This window comes from Pinus tabuliformis, chromosome 4_1 (assembly GCF_031772625.1).
Source record: "Pinus tabuliformis cultivar Carrire ecotype Pingquan chromosome 4_1, CPIR1, whole genome shotgun sequence".
Taxonomy (NCBI): domain Eukaryota; kingdom Viridiplantae; phylum Streptophyta; class Pinopsida; order Pinales; family Pinaceae; genus Pinus; species Pinus tabuliformis.
The window spans coordinates 57,166,143-57,181,545 of record NC_142303.1 but is presented as its reverse complement, the minus strand read 5'-3'; the positions used below and the strand labels follow the sequence as shown (position 1 = coordinate 57,181,545).

The 15,403-nt window shown below is 38.9% G+C and overlaps 1 protein-coding gene across 3 annotated transcripts in view; it reads left to right on the top strand.

Annotated features, from left to right (window-relative positions):
* LOC149174147 (uncharacterized) overlaps positions 1-15,121 on the top strand; it is a 151,197-nt gene extending 136,076 nt beyond the window's left edge. The window contains exons 4-6 of one of the 3 annotated variants that reach the window (XM_089419189.1): positions 13,832-14,095; positions 14,358-14,493; positions 14,653-15,121. In XM_089419189.1, coding sequence (XP_089275315.1) covers positions 13,832-14,095; positions 14,358-14,493; positions 14,653-14,854 — 602 coding nt within the window. In that variant the 3' untranslated portion in view covers positions 14,855-15,121. Of the gene's footprint in view, positions 1-13,831; positions 14,096-14,357; positions 14,505-14,652 lie in introns of all 3 variants that reach the window. The other 2 variants (XM_089419191.1, XM_089419190.1) reach the window with 2 other exon arrangements.
* Positions 15,122-15,403: the final 282 nt, after the last annotated feature.

Here is a 15,403-nt window from a genome sequence, read left to right as displayed (position 1 = left end):
CAAGCTTGTCTAAGATTCCTTAAATAACGCGTTGTTGTCAGGCTTCATTTGTATAATTTGAACGGCTCTGTGACATAGTGGGTTCTTATCTTGCAGGACCAACGGAGGCAGATTCCAGGTGGGATCTTTCTATAGAAAAGGGACAAAAGGAACCGGAAATCGACATACAAGAATGAGTTGGAGACTAGAAATCTAGAAAGAAAAACAGAGTGATTTCTTGTGACAATTTGCACCGCCACGCTCTTCATTGACAGAAGCACAAAAAAAGGACAGTTAAGACAGACGACTTTGCAGACACCATGGAAGGACGGTGTCAAAGTAATAATGTTTTAAAAATGACAAGCAGTAAAGAAAAATGATTTTACCAAACAAAGCATTATTCTGATTTGAAAGAGTTTCCGCCACTACCTCCCATATCGGTTTGAGGATCTATGACATTGAGGCCAAGTCCCTGAGCCATAAACAATGGTGTCGTGGATATCTTCTCCTCTACTCTTTCCTGTGTGTAAATATCCTTCACTATTCCCCCATGGCTTCATTTTCAAAACTAAACTCCTGTAATTGAGATTCCACCTGCCACTATCGTTATCATGTTCCAAGCGTTCATCTACTGCCTCTTCATCGTAATAACACACAAAAGATGGGATTGATTTCAGAGAGCGTAATCTCTTGTGAGCCGATACCCTCCGTGACCAAGGCTTTTTAGAAGAAATTTGTCGTTGAACGTGCTACCAATTTCCTGGGTCGAATCTCTACATTAAAGGGACAGATATATCTCTGTTGGAAGGCCAGAGACACTACATGTGTGTATGTATCAAATTAATTACTTTTGGGTGCATGCCGGAGTCATCATAGACTGCGTGAGAGCTGAAGACTTTTGCTAATGCATACATCTCTTTCTCTGAGTAACGTGTTGGTCATATTTCAATGGAAGGCCATCCAAAAGTTCCAATGCCCCTTCGTCTATCCTGTCTGCGCACCAGCCTGTTTGAAGGAATGTAATCTGAAACGACAAAGATCCAACCTGGCTACAACTATCATTGAAGAGCGCTTGAGATTTATTCGATGAAGTTGGAGCAATTTTTCGTACCCAAAGAACTCTCCGTGCGAGACAACGTGCAGTCGTATCTGTTTAAGATCGAGAAAAAACAATCCAAGAATCATTCGGTATTGTTTACTCTTTCTGCAATATAATCTGTTGTTTATACATTTGATTGGAGAGCTTGGTCCAAATCTCCTATCGTCAACATAGGTAGCTTTTTCCCACTTTTTCATCCAACAGTCGACTGTTTCAGTGTGCTTGTTGAATGTTGGGTCTGCGCACTAGCCTGTTTGAAGGAATGTAATCTAAAATGACAAAGATCCAACCTGGCTACAACTATCATTGAAGAGCGCCTGAGATTTATTCGATGAAGTTGGAGTAATTTTTCGTACCCAAAGAACCCTCCGTGCGAGACAACGTGCAGTCGTATCTGTTTAAGATCGAGAAAAAACAATCCAAGAATCATTCGGTATTGTTTACTCTTTCTGCAATATAATCTGTTGTTTATACATTTGATTGGAGAGCTTGGTCCAAATCTCCTATCGTCAACATAGGTAGCTTTTTCCCACTTTTTCATCCAACGGTAGACTGTTTCAGTGTGCTTGTTGAATGTTGGGTTTTCTAATATAAAGTATGACAGAAGGGTTGCTTCTTAAAAAAAATAAAATTGAGGCCAACTTTACTATCATTTAAGCAGCAGTCAAAAATTGATTCATTACAGTGACAATATAGAGAAGAATATTGTATGGAAGTTGGTCAAATCAAATGCTCTTAAAACTAACAAGGTATGTTTTGTAGTAGTTTTTGTTTTCGAAGATTTAATTCCCTTCTCCTTCAATAAGACAAGAGGATTGAGGACAGATTGGTGAAGGTTTTGTGTATTGATGCCATGAAAAGGCAAGGGTTTCTCAAGAACAAAGATGCCACATATATATTGATGATGTCTAGTTACAGTAATTAAGGAATAATCAGGTTGTATTGGTACAATAAGCAAGGTTTCACAGTTATAACTTTGTAGTTGGAACAATCACTTCACGTTTAATACAGTGTTTTAGCATTCAAGTGCAGCGATATCAAATACTCATATATTGTATTGATCATTATCAAATACACAATTTCAGTGATATCATCATAGCATCAAATTTAAGGTCTTCAACAGTAACATAGCTTCATCATCTTATTTTTATATGGATTGTAATTGGTGCTTGCTGGTTGCACACTGATCATTTGTTGCACATTTATAAAGGATATTGCTAGTGGGTATTACTTTTCTGCATTGAGTAGTAGTTGTGATAAGTTTTTAAGGTGTAATTCTGACATTGAAGAAAAAAAATGGCCAAAATCAATGAAGTATTAGAGTTCCTCAAAACTCTGATATTGTCTACTACTCATGATACATTAAAAATCAGCAAAGTTTCTCTCACAGACATTCAAGTCTGTCTACAAAATGCACAAGAGAAAATTGATTTTTTGCAGCTCGAATCTCAGCTACAGCAAGAAGAACTAAAACAGAGGAATCATTCTAAACATGTTTCTGTTCAGAACATTGAGACTGCAACCCATCAGAAGCAAGTCAATAATGTTACAGTTGGTTTAGATTTAGTACCCAATAAAGCAGCAGTTGTACATGCAGATGCAGAAACTCAGTCTACACTTCCCAAGCCCATCATCAGACCTTGGGAACAACTTGTCCACAACAAGCACAGAACTGGTCTTGGATATGACAAGGATTTGTCCTTTCATATTCCAGACTACTCAAAGCCAATTCAATTTCAAACTGCTGGATTTCTTGAGGATGATTCATCTTCACCTGTTCTTCATGACAATTCACATCCAGCTGTTCCAGATTCTGCCCCTCTTCCACAGCAACAACAACAGATTGTGAAATGCCAACACTGTGACCGAGTTGGGCATTTAAAAGATCACTGTTTTGATCTTCATCCATGTAAGCACTGTCATAAAACCACCCATTCTTCACACAGATGCTTCAGAAACAAATGTCCTGCAAGAACAAAGATTCATCTTGGATGGATTGCTTCTTGGCAATGGGCATCAACAACCAAGAAGATATTCCAATCACATGTTAGAACTTGTTCCAGAGTATTGAACAGTCTTGTAGTTGAGTTTTCTCCATCATCTCACCTTGTATCTGACAGGGGGGAAATGATGGTCATCTACAAGCTTCAAAGTCACATCAAGCGAGCATGAGCCACAACCTGCCACACCAGTTTCCGAGTTGTAGCCAGAGACAAAGATGCCCCTGAACATGCCTTCAGTTGGTAATTTGGGACACTTCCTCTAGCAGAAGACTTCAACTTCTTGCCAGTTTCGGAAGAATTCCAGGAACGAAATTGAGGACACTTCCTCTAGCAGAAGACTTCATCTTCTTGCTAGTTTTGGAAGAGTTCTAGGAATTGCATTAAGCATTCCAGAGTTGTTGGTCATCCTTAAACCATCACAGGTTAAGACTTCCCTTTTCAGGTTGAAGTTCTCCCTTTTATGTGGGGTGAGACCTCCCTTTCATGGTTGAAGGTTTCCCTCTTCAAAACAATAGGAGCACTTCCTCTAGCAAAAGACTCTAGCTTCTTGCCAGTTTTGGAAGAGTTCCGGGAACTGCACTAAGCGTTCCAGTGTTGGTGGTCATCCTTAAACCACCACCCTTTATACCAACATTTCAGAGAGCACATTCAGCCTAGTGCTGCCATGCATGTTTGCACATTTTGTATTACAACTCTCTTCTTGGACTCATACATAACCCTTCGGATTAAGGGGGGAATGTTGGACACCTAATCCTCAATGGGTTAGTGTGGAAGCTGAATAGACAAAAAGAAGTCCAAGAGACCTTGGGATGTGAAACCCAACGGTCAAAACATGTACTATAAATGTATATCTCTTGTTAATAAAAATTACTCTCATGTTTTATCCTTCAGATTCTCTTGCTGCCATGTGTGTGTTTAACAATAAATAATATACAATGTCATTATTACAATTACATCATAATGAAGACCGAACCCAGCTACAATTTTTAACATCTCGCTCTCTAATTTTCTGTTGCTCTCTCTCTTCGATGCTCTCCCTCTTGCTCGAACTATGCCCTCACTGAAGCTGTGAACTGGGTAGCTCGATTTGCAAAGATAACTAGTGCTCTCACCACTGTGCCTCTCTCCATGCCTTCGATCTGCTCTTATAATCTCTTGTTGAGACTTAAACGACCAAGATTAAATCTCCATCAACGACTAATAACAATTAGACTTCATCAATAGAAGTCTATAGCAATATCAAACATCCTTAATTAATTAATTTTAATTAACCAACCTTCCTAAGTTAAACTTAGGAAATAATTTAATTATTGGCTAATTAATCTAATTAAGGTGTTTTGAAGCCATATCTTGTGAAACCATTTATGGGTATTGGAGATCCTGTGTTGCTCAGCCTCTTAGCACCATCTGAGACTAGAACACCTATCCGATGCTAGTACCATAACCAAAAACTAACACACATGTAGTTCACCAAATTTTTCCATGTCATAAATACATGACATTCTTTAATGAATAATGCATTGGAGCTTTTCACACGATCCTCAGTGTGACACTATGTTATAGGTCGTGTTGAAACATCCCCATTTTTATTTTTAGGATTATTGTCATTAATTATGTTGACATTGTTTGCATCAACATTTATATGTCATTGGTGTTATTAGTTGAACCAAATAGCTTAGAAATTGTTGAAAAATGTAACTAGTTTCAATCTTCATAATTATTGTACTCATTTCAATAAGTATCCTATGTAACAAACAAGAAAAGTAGAAGGAAAGTTATTATTATTAAAGCATGGGTTCCATGCTCATTATTGATGTTCTTCTAGCATGTTCTTCGTGCTTCTAGGGTTTGTTAGGTCTTAGGATTTATTGTCATGAGTCAATGGAGTCAAAATCATGCTTATAAGACCCTTCCAGACAATTTGTAATTGTAAAAGTAATTATTTTTGAGTCTAGAAAGTGTGAAAATTTCTGAATCTAACACATCAGAAACCCCTACTACATTTTCTGGTTTAGTATCTCCTACTTTTTCTTTGCATTAACAAGTTATTTAAATGCATAAATATTGAAGTAAACACAAATGTAGCCTTCACAAATATATGGATCAACAACTGAAATAAATTGAGACAACACAAGGGACACCGTTATTTTTGGACAATCATCCCCGAAAAAACCCAATGCGGGAAAACGGGTGCAACATATAGAGGGTTTTATTATTAAGAAGATTCTGAATACAACTAGGGTGCTAGAAATGGCTCACCCTTTAGAGAATATCCTTGGCAACAATACCTTTATCCATAGACAGATATTCTGGCTGATTAGCAACCAAATGAACAATCCCACAGTGACTGCGGCTGTTCCTTGTGTTGAACAATGAAAGCTGCTCCACGCACTCCTCTAGAACTACATCACCCTCTTCGAAACTGCGCCACCCTCTCTGGCTCTGTGTCAGCCAATCAGCTCTCAGTCTGTCCCACAAAATCACCTCAGCGCAGCCTCTGAAGCTCTTTGCGTCAACTGCGTCAACCTCTACGGCCTCTGTGTCAGCTTCTTTGACCCTCTGCGTCCTTTGTGCTGGCCTCCTTAGCCTCTGTGTCAACCCTTGCTGCCTCTACGTTAGCCCTCCTAGGCTCTGCGCTGCCTCTTCCAGCACTCTGCTGCCTCTCTGATATGTATTCTTCGACCTCCTGCCGAACTACCCCTCACTGCAACTGATCACTTGCTCAATTTCCTCAACAAACCTCGCCCCAGAAAATCGAACTGACTGATCTCTGTTGGTGTCTTGGTGTGTCTCCAACTGACCCTCAAGCCTCCTCTTATACTTTTCCTGTTGACAATTCAATAGCCGAGATTAAGTCCCTAATCAACGGCTAAGATTAGATCTGGCTTGATCCTCGTTATTTAGAACTTTCTCACCCATATTATATTAATACACATTAATATTTTAATTTTCCTAAGTTTAGACTTTCTGATTAAAAATATTAATTATTTTAATATCTCCTCATCTGGGTGGAGTTTCTCCAAACAATTTTTGGGTCATGGAGATCTCATGTGCCTTAGCCTCTCCACCAATTTTCATGGCTAGAGCACATCCAATGCTACCAAAAATCAACAGAAAGTCCTGGAATCTCCAAGAGTACAAGTTGGCCCTAGGATCATCAAGTTGGCCTAAAGGAGGGAATTCGACCCCTTGAGAAGGCTATATAAAGGAGCAATTAGACTTTATTTGGGACACGCTCACTCACAAGTTCGATATACAAGAAAGAGTTCGATATGTAGTTGGAAGGGCAGAAAAAGAAGAGCGAAGGTCTAGAACAAGTTGGGAGGATGAAATTTCTTGTTTTTGGGCTCAATCACTCACACACATTCAAAATTCTAGGGTTTTTGGATTGCAAAAATAGGCCAAAGTTGCAGTAGGACAAAGTGCAGAATTTGGCAACTGGAAGAGGGAAAACACTTATCTTGACCTCGTTGACCTTGGGAGAGTTGTCTTGCTCTAAGTAAGTCATAGGAGGAGGCTATATTAGGGTTTCCAAGAAGCTGCAAGGATGAAGTTGTCGGGTCAAAGTTGTAGGAGGAGTAGCAATGATGTAGTTGGCAGGTCGAAGTTGCAAGGTGTAGCAGTTTGGTGCAGAATAAAGGAAGGACTTGAGTAAGGGCCGACTTGGTACTAGGAGAAGGACTTGGTCTAGGGATTGAGTCTTTGTATCTCATCTGAAACAGATTCTAAGAAAAAAAGAGTTTCTGGGTTTTTCACTTGGAGGGGCTTTGCCTTGGCTAAGAGCCTATATCTGTGTCCTCGTTTGTTACTATTTTTGTTTTTGATATTGTTTGATGAAAGATCTAACTAAAGAAGATAACTAAAATTCACAGGCACTATCATGGTTAAGGAAAATAAGATATAATAACTGCTATTTTACATTTTCCAACAAAAACGCTATGTATGTACTTTATTTTCTTATTTTGGAAAATGTTGACACAAATGACTATGAATACAAGCATTGATACAAACTATGATACTGTGAGTGGGAACTATTGAAGTGGTTGTGGGAATATCTTGCCTATAGCTACCAAAAACATTTCCAAAGCCATGTCGTGAAATTTTAAATAATTCCCTTGTTCTTCTCTCTTGCTCAAAGCTCATTGATTGAGAGAAGCCTGTTAGTTGAGCAAGATACCTTCCATATTTACGGAAGAATGGGATGGTGGTTGAGAAGTCTCTCAACATCAATCGCATGGCATGGGGGAGAGTACTCAACATTGGAATTCATGGATGACCAAAGACTACCTTGGCAAAGATGGAAAATTGTGAAGTTTTGAGCAACAATGAGCAAAGAGTTGCATGAGTAGGCATATGTGTTTGTATGTGCAATTCAAAGAGAGTTAGTTTGGAGTAGAGGCACACGAGTGCAACATAGAGAGGTGATCTTGCATGTAGAGACACCCACATACATGTAGAATGCTTGCTTTAGTAATTTGAGTTTGTTGTACTTAATTATTTTCCTTCAATCCAAGTAGGGAACCTCTAAGTCCACTAATGTACTGAGAGGTTCATGATTTGTTACTTGTTGGGTGAGCATGAGAAGCATGTGGTGAGGAAGTCACTAAGGAATTGTGTAGCAATGAAAGGATTTCTTATATGCTATGTGATCCAGCTGAGAGGCATTTGGAGATCAGCTCACTAGGAAGGAGGAGTTACTTATTTATCTTTTCCTATGAGGAAGAGTGGCTTTCACTTAACCAATATCCTAAGTGTTTGAAGAAGTTCCCCTTGTGATATCATAGCCTAGCTATGGGGTGGCCATTTGTAGAGAGATTGATGTGTAGATGAGCTTATGGTTGGGTGGAAAAGTGCTCATCCCCAATCAATTGTCAATGTTTGTCTCAAATAAGAATATCCTTTGTTTCATGGCATCATGTCTATATACTTATAGGCAATTGGTTTTTATTGTTCCTCTGGTTAAATTGTAGAATGTCTATGTTGTGATAAATCACATGAATCATTAATTTCTAAACACAATTGAATGCATATGCATGTTGAGTTATCTTGTAGAAATAAAATGATTTCATTTGTGTGAGTGGGCATGTTGAGTTGATGGCTCTTAAAATGGGCAGGATTATTGAGCATGATGACAGTTACATAGTGTTCTAAGGAATGCACTATTGTAGTTTTATTTTTCTTTTGCTTGGTTTATACATGAAGGAAATATGAATTCATTGTTTAATATAATGCCTTGCAAGAAAGTTTTCTATGTTATGGGAATGGTGGACTACAAGGTCCAGTCTGGAGACAGTTGTAATTTTGTGTATGCTTTGGCATTAAGTTGAAGGTGTAAACATGTAGAGTGAACGATACTTGAGATTGTGTTTTGGTCTAGTCTTTAGATTTATATTAAGTAAAGTTTTTGGCTTTATTGAAAGTAAGCCTTCTTGGGATCATGGAGTCCCTAGTTTTCATAGTCAACTATAGGAAGGACATTTCTAAGTGGTTGAAACCCCGAGTCTTGGATGCATACCATTTGAAACCCTAAGGGAAGGAGTTTGCCCCCCTTATCATATTCTTAAACAACTAGAGTCTTCAAAACTCCGTGCATTCATTTTTTGATACTTTAGGTAAGTCAATGAAGGCCTATAATAGGTTATTAGGCGTTGGTTATCCCTTGGCATAACTTAGGAAAATTTTGGGATCAAATTGACTAAGTTTGAAGCTTTAGGAAACTAAGAAAGTTCTTTTGTTTCACTAAAAAGGGAAGATAATTGCTAGTGATACACTGGCAACAAAAAAATAGATCTTGATGAAAGAGATACTATGTATCGGAAATAAGGAGAAGTCTATTAGTGAAAAAAAAGAAAATCACACCAGTGCGTTGCCCAAAATAAAAGAAGGTGGAGCAAAATGTTGTTGAGAAGAAAGCAAGGGGAGACAAAATGCCAATGGGAAACATAATGTTCATTGGAAATAAAGAAAATCATTCTCGATGATAAAGGAAGATGGTTTGATGAGATAGAAGGATGATCTTATCCAAAGGGAGAATGTGTATTTCTTATTAGCAATGGAATGAAAAACATTTCGGTGCATGGCAAAACAACCTAGATCGTAGTGATTTGACTATATAAATGATGATGTCGACAGGGTTCATAGGGGCTACGGCCAATGAATTGGAATATATGGAGGATGATGTGGATAGGGTCTACATGTTGAAATCCACAAAGGATCATGACTCAAATTCAATCTTGATCATGAGATGGACAACTAGACTTCACTGGCACTTTGGAAAATTAGTTCCATCAATGCTTCTCAAAAAATGTCTCACATTGGACCTTTCAAATGCTATTGATGTTTGGGAGAAAATGTGACAATTGATATTTTTTGGTGGGTCTCCCAAAGTTTGTTTTTCCAAAGGAAAAAAGCCCGTAAAGTTATTCAACTTTTGAAAAAAGGAACAAAATTACTTTTTGTAGATGCTAATCGCATTTAGCAAAAGAAACCTCTCGGCTTATGTGAAAAATTGAATAAATAATAGAAACCTGCGGAGTTAAGTGTGATAGTAATCACTTAAGTTCTCTTTCTTGCCTTTCTTTTTCTAAACCTTCTACCATTCCCTTGAGTTGGGGTCAACTGGAACCATTGCCAAATCACTCTGATTATCTTCTGTGGGAGTTCTTTGTTTGAATTTGAACTTTCTGAAACATGGACTCTCTTTGTGCCCATTGTCCCATCCTCTGTGTCACTTTTCTCTGCTATTCTAGTTCATGGATTGCTTCTAATTCTGTACCATTCTGCTTGTGGGTTGCGTTGCCATTCTGGACCTGAGCATCACCTTCTTCTTGGTTTGGAGTGTTCTTTGTGATTCCTTCTTCTAGCTTCATGAGGTAGGGATCAAAAGTCTGCCATCCTTTTATTTTGCGGGCCTGGCCCTTTTTGTTTTTTGGGTTAATTTTTTGCATGAGGGGATGTGTTCTGTAAGTGTCCTATTTGGTAACATGATTGACATTTGAATGTCGTATTTTGATAGTCCAGAAGTTGGGCCCACTGAAAATTTTTATGTTTCAGCTGGATGTGGTCATGTAGACCTTTGCTTAGGTCTATTTATAAACATATTCTGGCAAAGGTAAACAATCCTTTCTTTGCTCTCTCGAGGTCCATATTTTTGAATGGCCCCAAGGTGTTCCCAATTTCCTCAAGAACCTTGTGATGCCAAAAAGGAAGGGGAAGATTTGGTAGCCTCACCCGTATTGGCATTGTTGAGACCACCATTGTGGTGGCATCAAAATCTGGGAACCAAGGGGTAATGAAGTGCCCTACATTTCACCAAAACCAGGTTCCTTCTTTTAATGCTTTCTCCACATCTTCCTCGGTATCGAATTGAACAATTAGAAACCTTTGAGCAAAGGTATATGTCATAGTTTCTGGTCCAAGTTGTAAAAACCCATTGATGTAAAGCATCAAATCTGAGCCAAAAACCATTGAATCTGCAAATCACTGCCCTGGATTGAAGAACAAAAAAATGTTGATTTACCTAATGTTTACCTCCATGGTAGGCACTTGGTGTTGTTGTTCAACTAGTAAGGTCCAGGATTCTACTGTGGAAAATCCAATGGATTAGAGCTTGTGCCCCGCACCTCATCCTTGTAGGAAGCAGAGTCTCCTGGGTTCCTAGCTCCCGAAGCACCCCCTCACAACCTTAGATTCGAGCCAATGGTAGAATTTCTTAAGATGTTGTAATCCTGCAGTTGAAAATGATCCTGTAGCTACTTCCCTTGTTGAAGGAGACATTGTATATCTGTGGGATATCCCAACCGATTCTGATTCGCCATATAATCCAAGCCTGAGACCCAAAAACGGGAGGACTTCCCATTAAGGGTCTTAATAAAGAGCTGATAATCCTCCCCTTGTGTTAACTCTTCAAACCAGATCGGTTAGGACAGGGGGTTTTTTCCAGTAGACATGCGTCGTTTTGTCTGATTCAGGCATGGGAGATAACATAAATACTGATGGATTTCTTGATCTGTCGAACTAGACCCGGATCAATCATTTTGTTCACGACGTCCTCTAGTAACTTCTTTGCCATCACTGCTACAGCTCCGACCTGGTTTGCGATTCAGGCCTACCTAGGATTATTCACGTCGACAATCACATTGCCTTGGAGCATCTGGACCAGGATAACTTTCATAACATATGACAAAAATTTCTTTGAATCGTTGTCGGCACATTCCAACAAAGCCACCACACCGACGTTTCCACTCCTAGACATCGAAAGTGCAGGTCCAAAATCTTTTGAGGCATCTACAAATATGTGAGAGGAATTGGTAGCCCAGACAGATGACGCCTTCATTTTCTCCATCTATGGATTCTGGAAATTGCAATACGAACTCGCGATTAGATCGAAACCCTAAAATCTCAGAAAATAGAGCTCCCGTGGTCTCCCAAAGTTATCCACATTTGGGAGAAAATGTGATGTCATGCACTTTTAGACGGACCTCTGAGAGCTATCGACAATCTGGGAAAAACTCACCCTATTACACTTTCTGGTAGAACTCCAACACTCGTTGGTGATTTTCGAATGGGTGCCTTTTGGTGTCAACGATTCCTAAAACATTACTCAGTTGATCGGAGCTTGGGGGAAAAACATAGTAGTTCTACCTTGATTTGTGTGGAGACCAAGAGATAATTGTACCAAGGATGAAATGGCAGGTTATGGATGCCATGTAGTCCATTCTGACATGTCCAGAGTACAGATGCTGATGTGGCATGGGAAGAGGTAAGTAAATCTTCAGAGGGTCATAACTTTGTGCCTCAAACTCAAAATTTAGCGAATTTACAGTTATTACAAAGCTCTTGATGAGCAGAATAGATGGCGAACTCAGAATTAGAATTCAAAGTATGTTTAAAATGAAGACATTTCTAGACCCCATCTCCTTAATGATGCCTAGGGAATTGGGTCTATTACATATGTGGGGTAAGCATAAATTGAGATATGTGGGGTAGTTTTCTCATGAAGAGAGCTAGGCATCTCTAGCCATCATATTGGAATAAAGTAGAGAGGAAGCCCCTCAAATCCTGATAGAGGCAGTAGTAAGAACCTCTGATCACATTGTAAAAGGGGTACTAAAAAATGAGATGCATCTCTGTCTCAGTCTCCTATAAGTGGCACATTTGCAAGTCTTATTTGGGCATGAGATATGGTGGTCAGTCTCTATCCAAAATCAATAGGAACCCACCTCATAATTCTAGGTTTCCTTCTGCAATTGGAATGATGAGTGACCAACAGAGCACCAGGATACTTCAGACCATATATCAATGAGGCCTCAAGCCTCTTCTCGACCTCATTGGTGGGTGGCATGCTGACATATTTGAGACCTATGTGCAGGTGTCTTTCCAAGCCATAGATGATACACCAACAAATGGACAAAAAACCTTCTCCAGACAGATCCAGAGTAGAGTGTTCTCATTCATTGGATTACCCCACAAATTTAGCCAAACAGGCTACAGCTAGTGTTCTATCTAAAGTTTCTTTCCTCCAACCTTGGATGGTAGGAGAGTAGGGCTTCCTCATTCCCATACTCCTCCCAGAATCGTACAGTCAAATTTCCTCAGCTGTGGTCACTCCTCTAAGAACCTCATCCACCATTGCAGCCCTTTCACAATGACCGATCACTTCAACAATGAGCCGGTATCTCAATCCCTCCCCTCACCCTCGATCATCAAGTTTCAAAGGGCCTTGACATCCTCTCTCTGTCTCCTGCACTCGACATTAGGATCTATAGTCTTTGGCTTTTTTATTTCATCACTGCACTTATACTATTGTATCTTGTGGTTAGAAAAACATACCTAGTAGTCCCATTTACCTACTTTTGTAGTCATTTGTTGAACAAAATAAAATTATCTATTTTATAAAGTACTGATGCAGTTTGATATCTAATCCAGTGTATGTTTCAATCTCAGAAGATGTTTATTCTTCCTAACCTTGTGAACAGCAACTCTTAAATTCTGAAATTTGTTACAAATCCATCACAAGATTTGGCTTAAACTTTCTCTGGGTTGCTATTTTCCATTACAAACCTCAAAAATATGGATTCCCAGCATGAATACTACAGAGCACTTATAGAACAAAGAGATTATGATTGCAGACTTATAACAAAAATATTTGAATACCGTTATGCATGTTACATCATGTTACATTAACTGGCTAAGCCATTTTACCGGTAAAAATAAATTCGTACATTTAAATTTCCGTCTTATCAGAGCTAGCACTTGAGATTCAAGTATAATGTTGCTGACCTTTTTCCATGACATTGGTTACAATATCCACATGTTATCACTGTTCTATGGGTGAGACGTCTTTAATCATTATGAGTATTTATTGCAATGATCCTACTAGATCCTAAGGGCTTTTGAGTTTTGACGTTCAACGTCTCCGCCCGACTGCCTGTACAAGTAACACGGTGAGATATGATTTCTTATAGTCTAAATTTATTTAGAACGCTATTGCAAGTGTATGGCTGAGACAATAGCTTTTGGTTTTCTTAGGGTTTGTGATACCATGTTGCAATTTGTCTGTAATGGAGTTACACATCATTTGTGATCAACTACGTAAATTATATTCTAACTACAAATTTCACCCCTGCAAATTTTCTCTGGTCTGGCTGATGGCAGTTCTTACCCAAAAGATCTGTGTGCTTCAAAATGCCTTCAAGTTTCAATTAAATAGAATAACTATCTAAACTACATTTTTCAACGCTTGCTGCAGGAGATTATACCATGTGGTTACTCCGTAAAAGAGATGAAACAGGGGATCTGGCAAACTTACTTGTAGAGGGAAAAGCAAGGCGTGGTGCCCCTGGTTGTAAAAGTCGTGTTTTGAAGCAACTAGATGAAGTTGTTGGATGGGATGACCTACGAGTGGCTATAGAGGCCACTAATGAAGAGATCATAATAGAACGAAGAATGATGGATAGGTTGCCCATCAATAAGTGGAGTGATGCAGACGGTCATGTTCTATTGATTGGTGATGGTAATCCATTACACATTCATTTCACTTTTGTGAGGCAGAGCCTTTTTTTCCTCTAAAATCATGATGAATACTCCTATGTTCACAAAGCAAGTTTTCCAAATGATTCACTACATACCCCACATCATCATTACTCTTTCCATGTTTTAAGTACCAAATCGAACCACCCAATTGCCACCACACTCATGTACACACTTGGATTGAGTTGCATATATTTAGTTCACAACATTTAACAAATTAACATTGAGCTTTGATTGTCATATAGCTGCACATGCTCAGTATACTGGACCAGGGCAAGGAGCAAGAACTGCATTTGAGGATGCTCATCAGCTTTCTCTTCTCCTTGAGGTTGCAAATGCATCATATTTATCCACAGAGAGCATTGAAGAAGCTGTTGGAAGGTTTTAACAATGTTGCTGTCCATCTGATGCCATGGGCTAGATATAATATTTACTACAAAAACGAAAATAAATTGCTATCTACATTTGTTGCTTGTCTTCTCACCAAACATGCTGATGAATGGATTATGAATCTCATATACTTGCTTTGTAAATTTCCAGGTTTGAAGAGTTGAGAATTCCTCGGATGAGGAAGATGCAAGAGTATGCAGCCTATCAAACCATGATTCCAGAATTCCAACCTGACTGGACAAAGAATTTAACAACCGAAGAGAGAGAGAGAATGAATCAGGAGTACATAAAGTGGGTTGGGGCATACCCTGATAAACAACAGGGTGATCCCGAGTCTTTCTACTACAAGTAGACAACTAGAAAGTCTTGCTTAATTGCAAATGGTCCCTGAGATATTTTAAAATTTGTTCCTTTGAATCTCATGTGGTAGTGTGTTCTCAAAGATTATGGTAATCTAACAAGCAACCATTAGCAGATCATCTTAAGGAATGCAGTTCGATGAAAGGGAATCCTTAGGTGCCTAGTTATGTTCCCTACATTGATTATTTTCTATTTTTTATTAATGGATGTAGGGGGGATCTCTATTTGATTATTATATAGCTACTCATGTGTTCATCTATCACTGATCCAAAGGCCATAAACAGTACACCTCTTCCTGTTGATGGATCAGCGTGGCAAAGTTTTCCGCAAAATGGGAGTTGAAGACTCCACGCATTTGGTAGCAAAATCCCATTATCCTTTTCTAACAGGTATCCAATAAATTTGTTTACAGTACATCAAAAAAATGGAATAAAGGTCAGCCTTACTTGGTTACCTTTGGAGGCTAGAGGGAGAGGACATCTTGCCATTCACTACAACCTTACATATGACATCCTAGGAAAACATACAAATTCCATTTTCT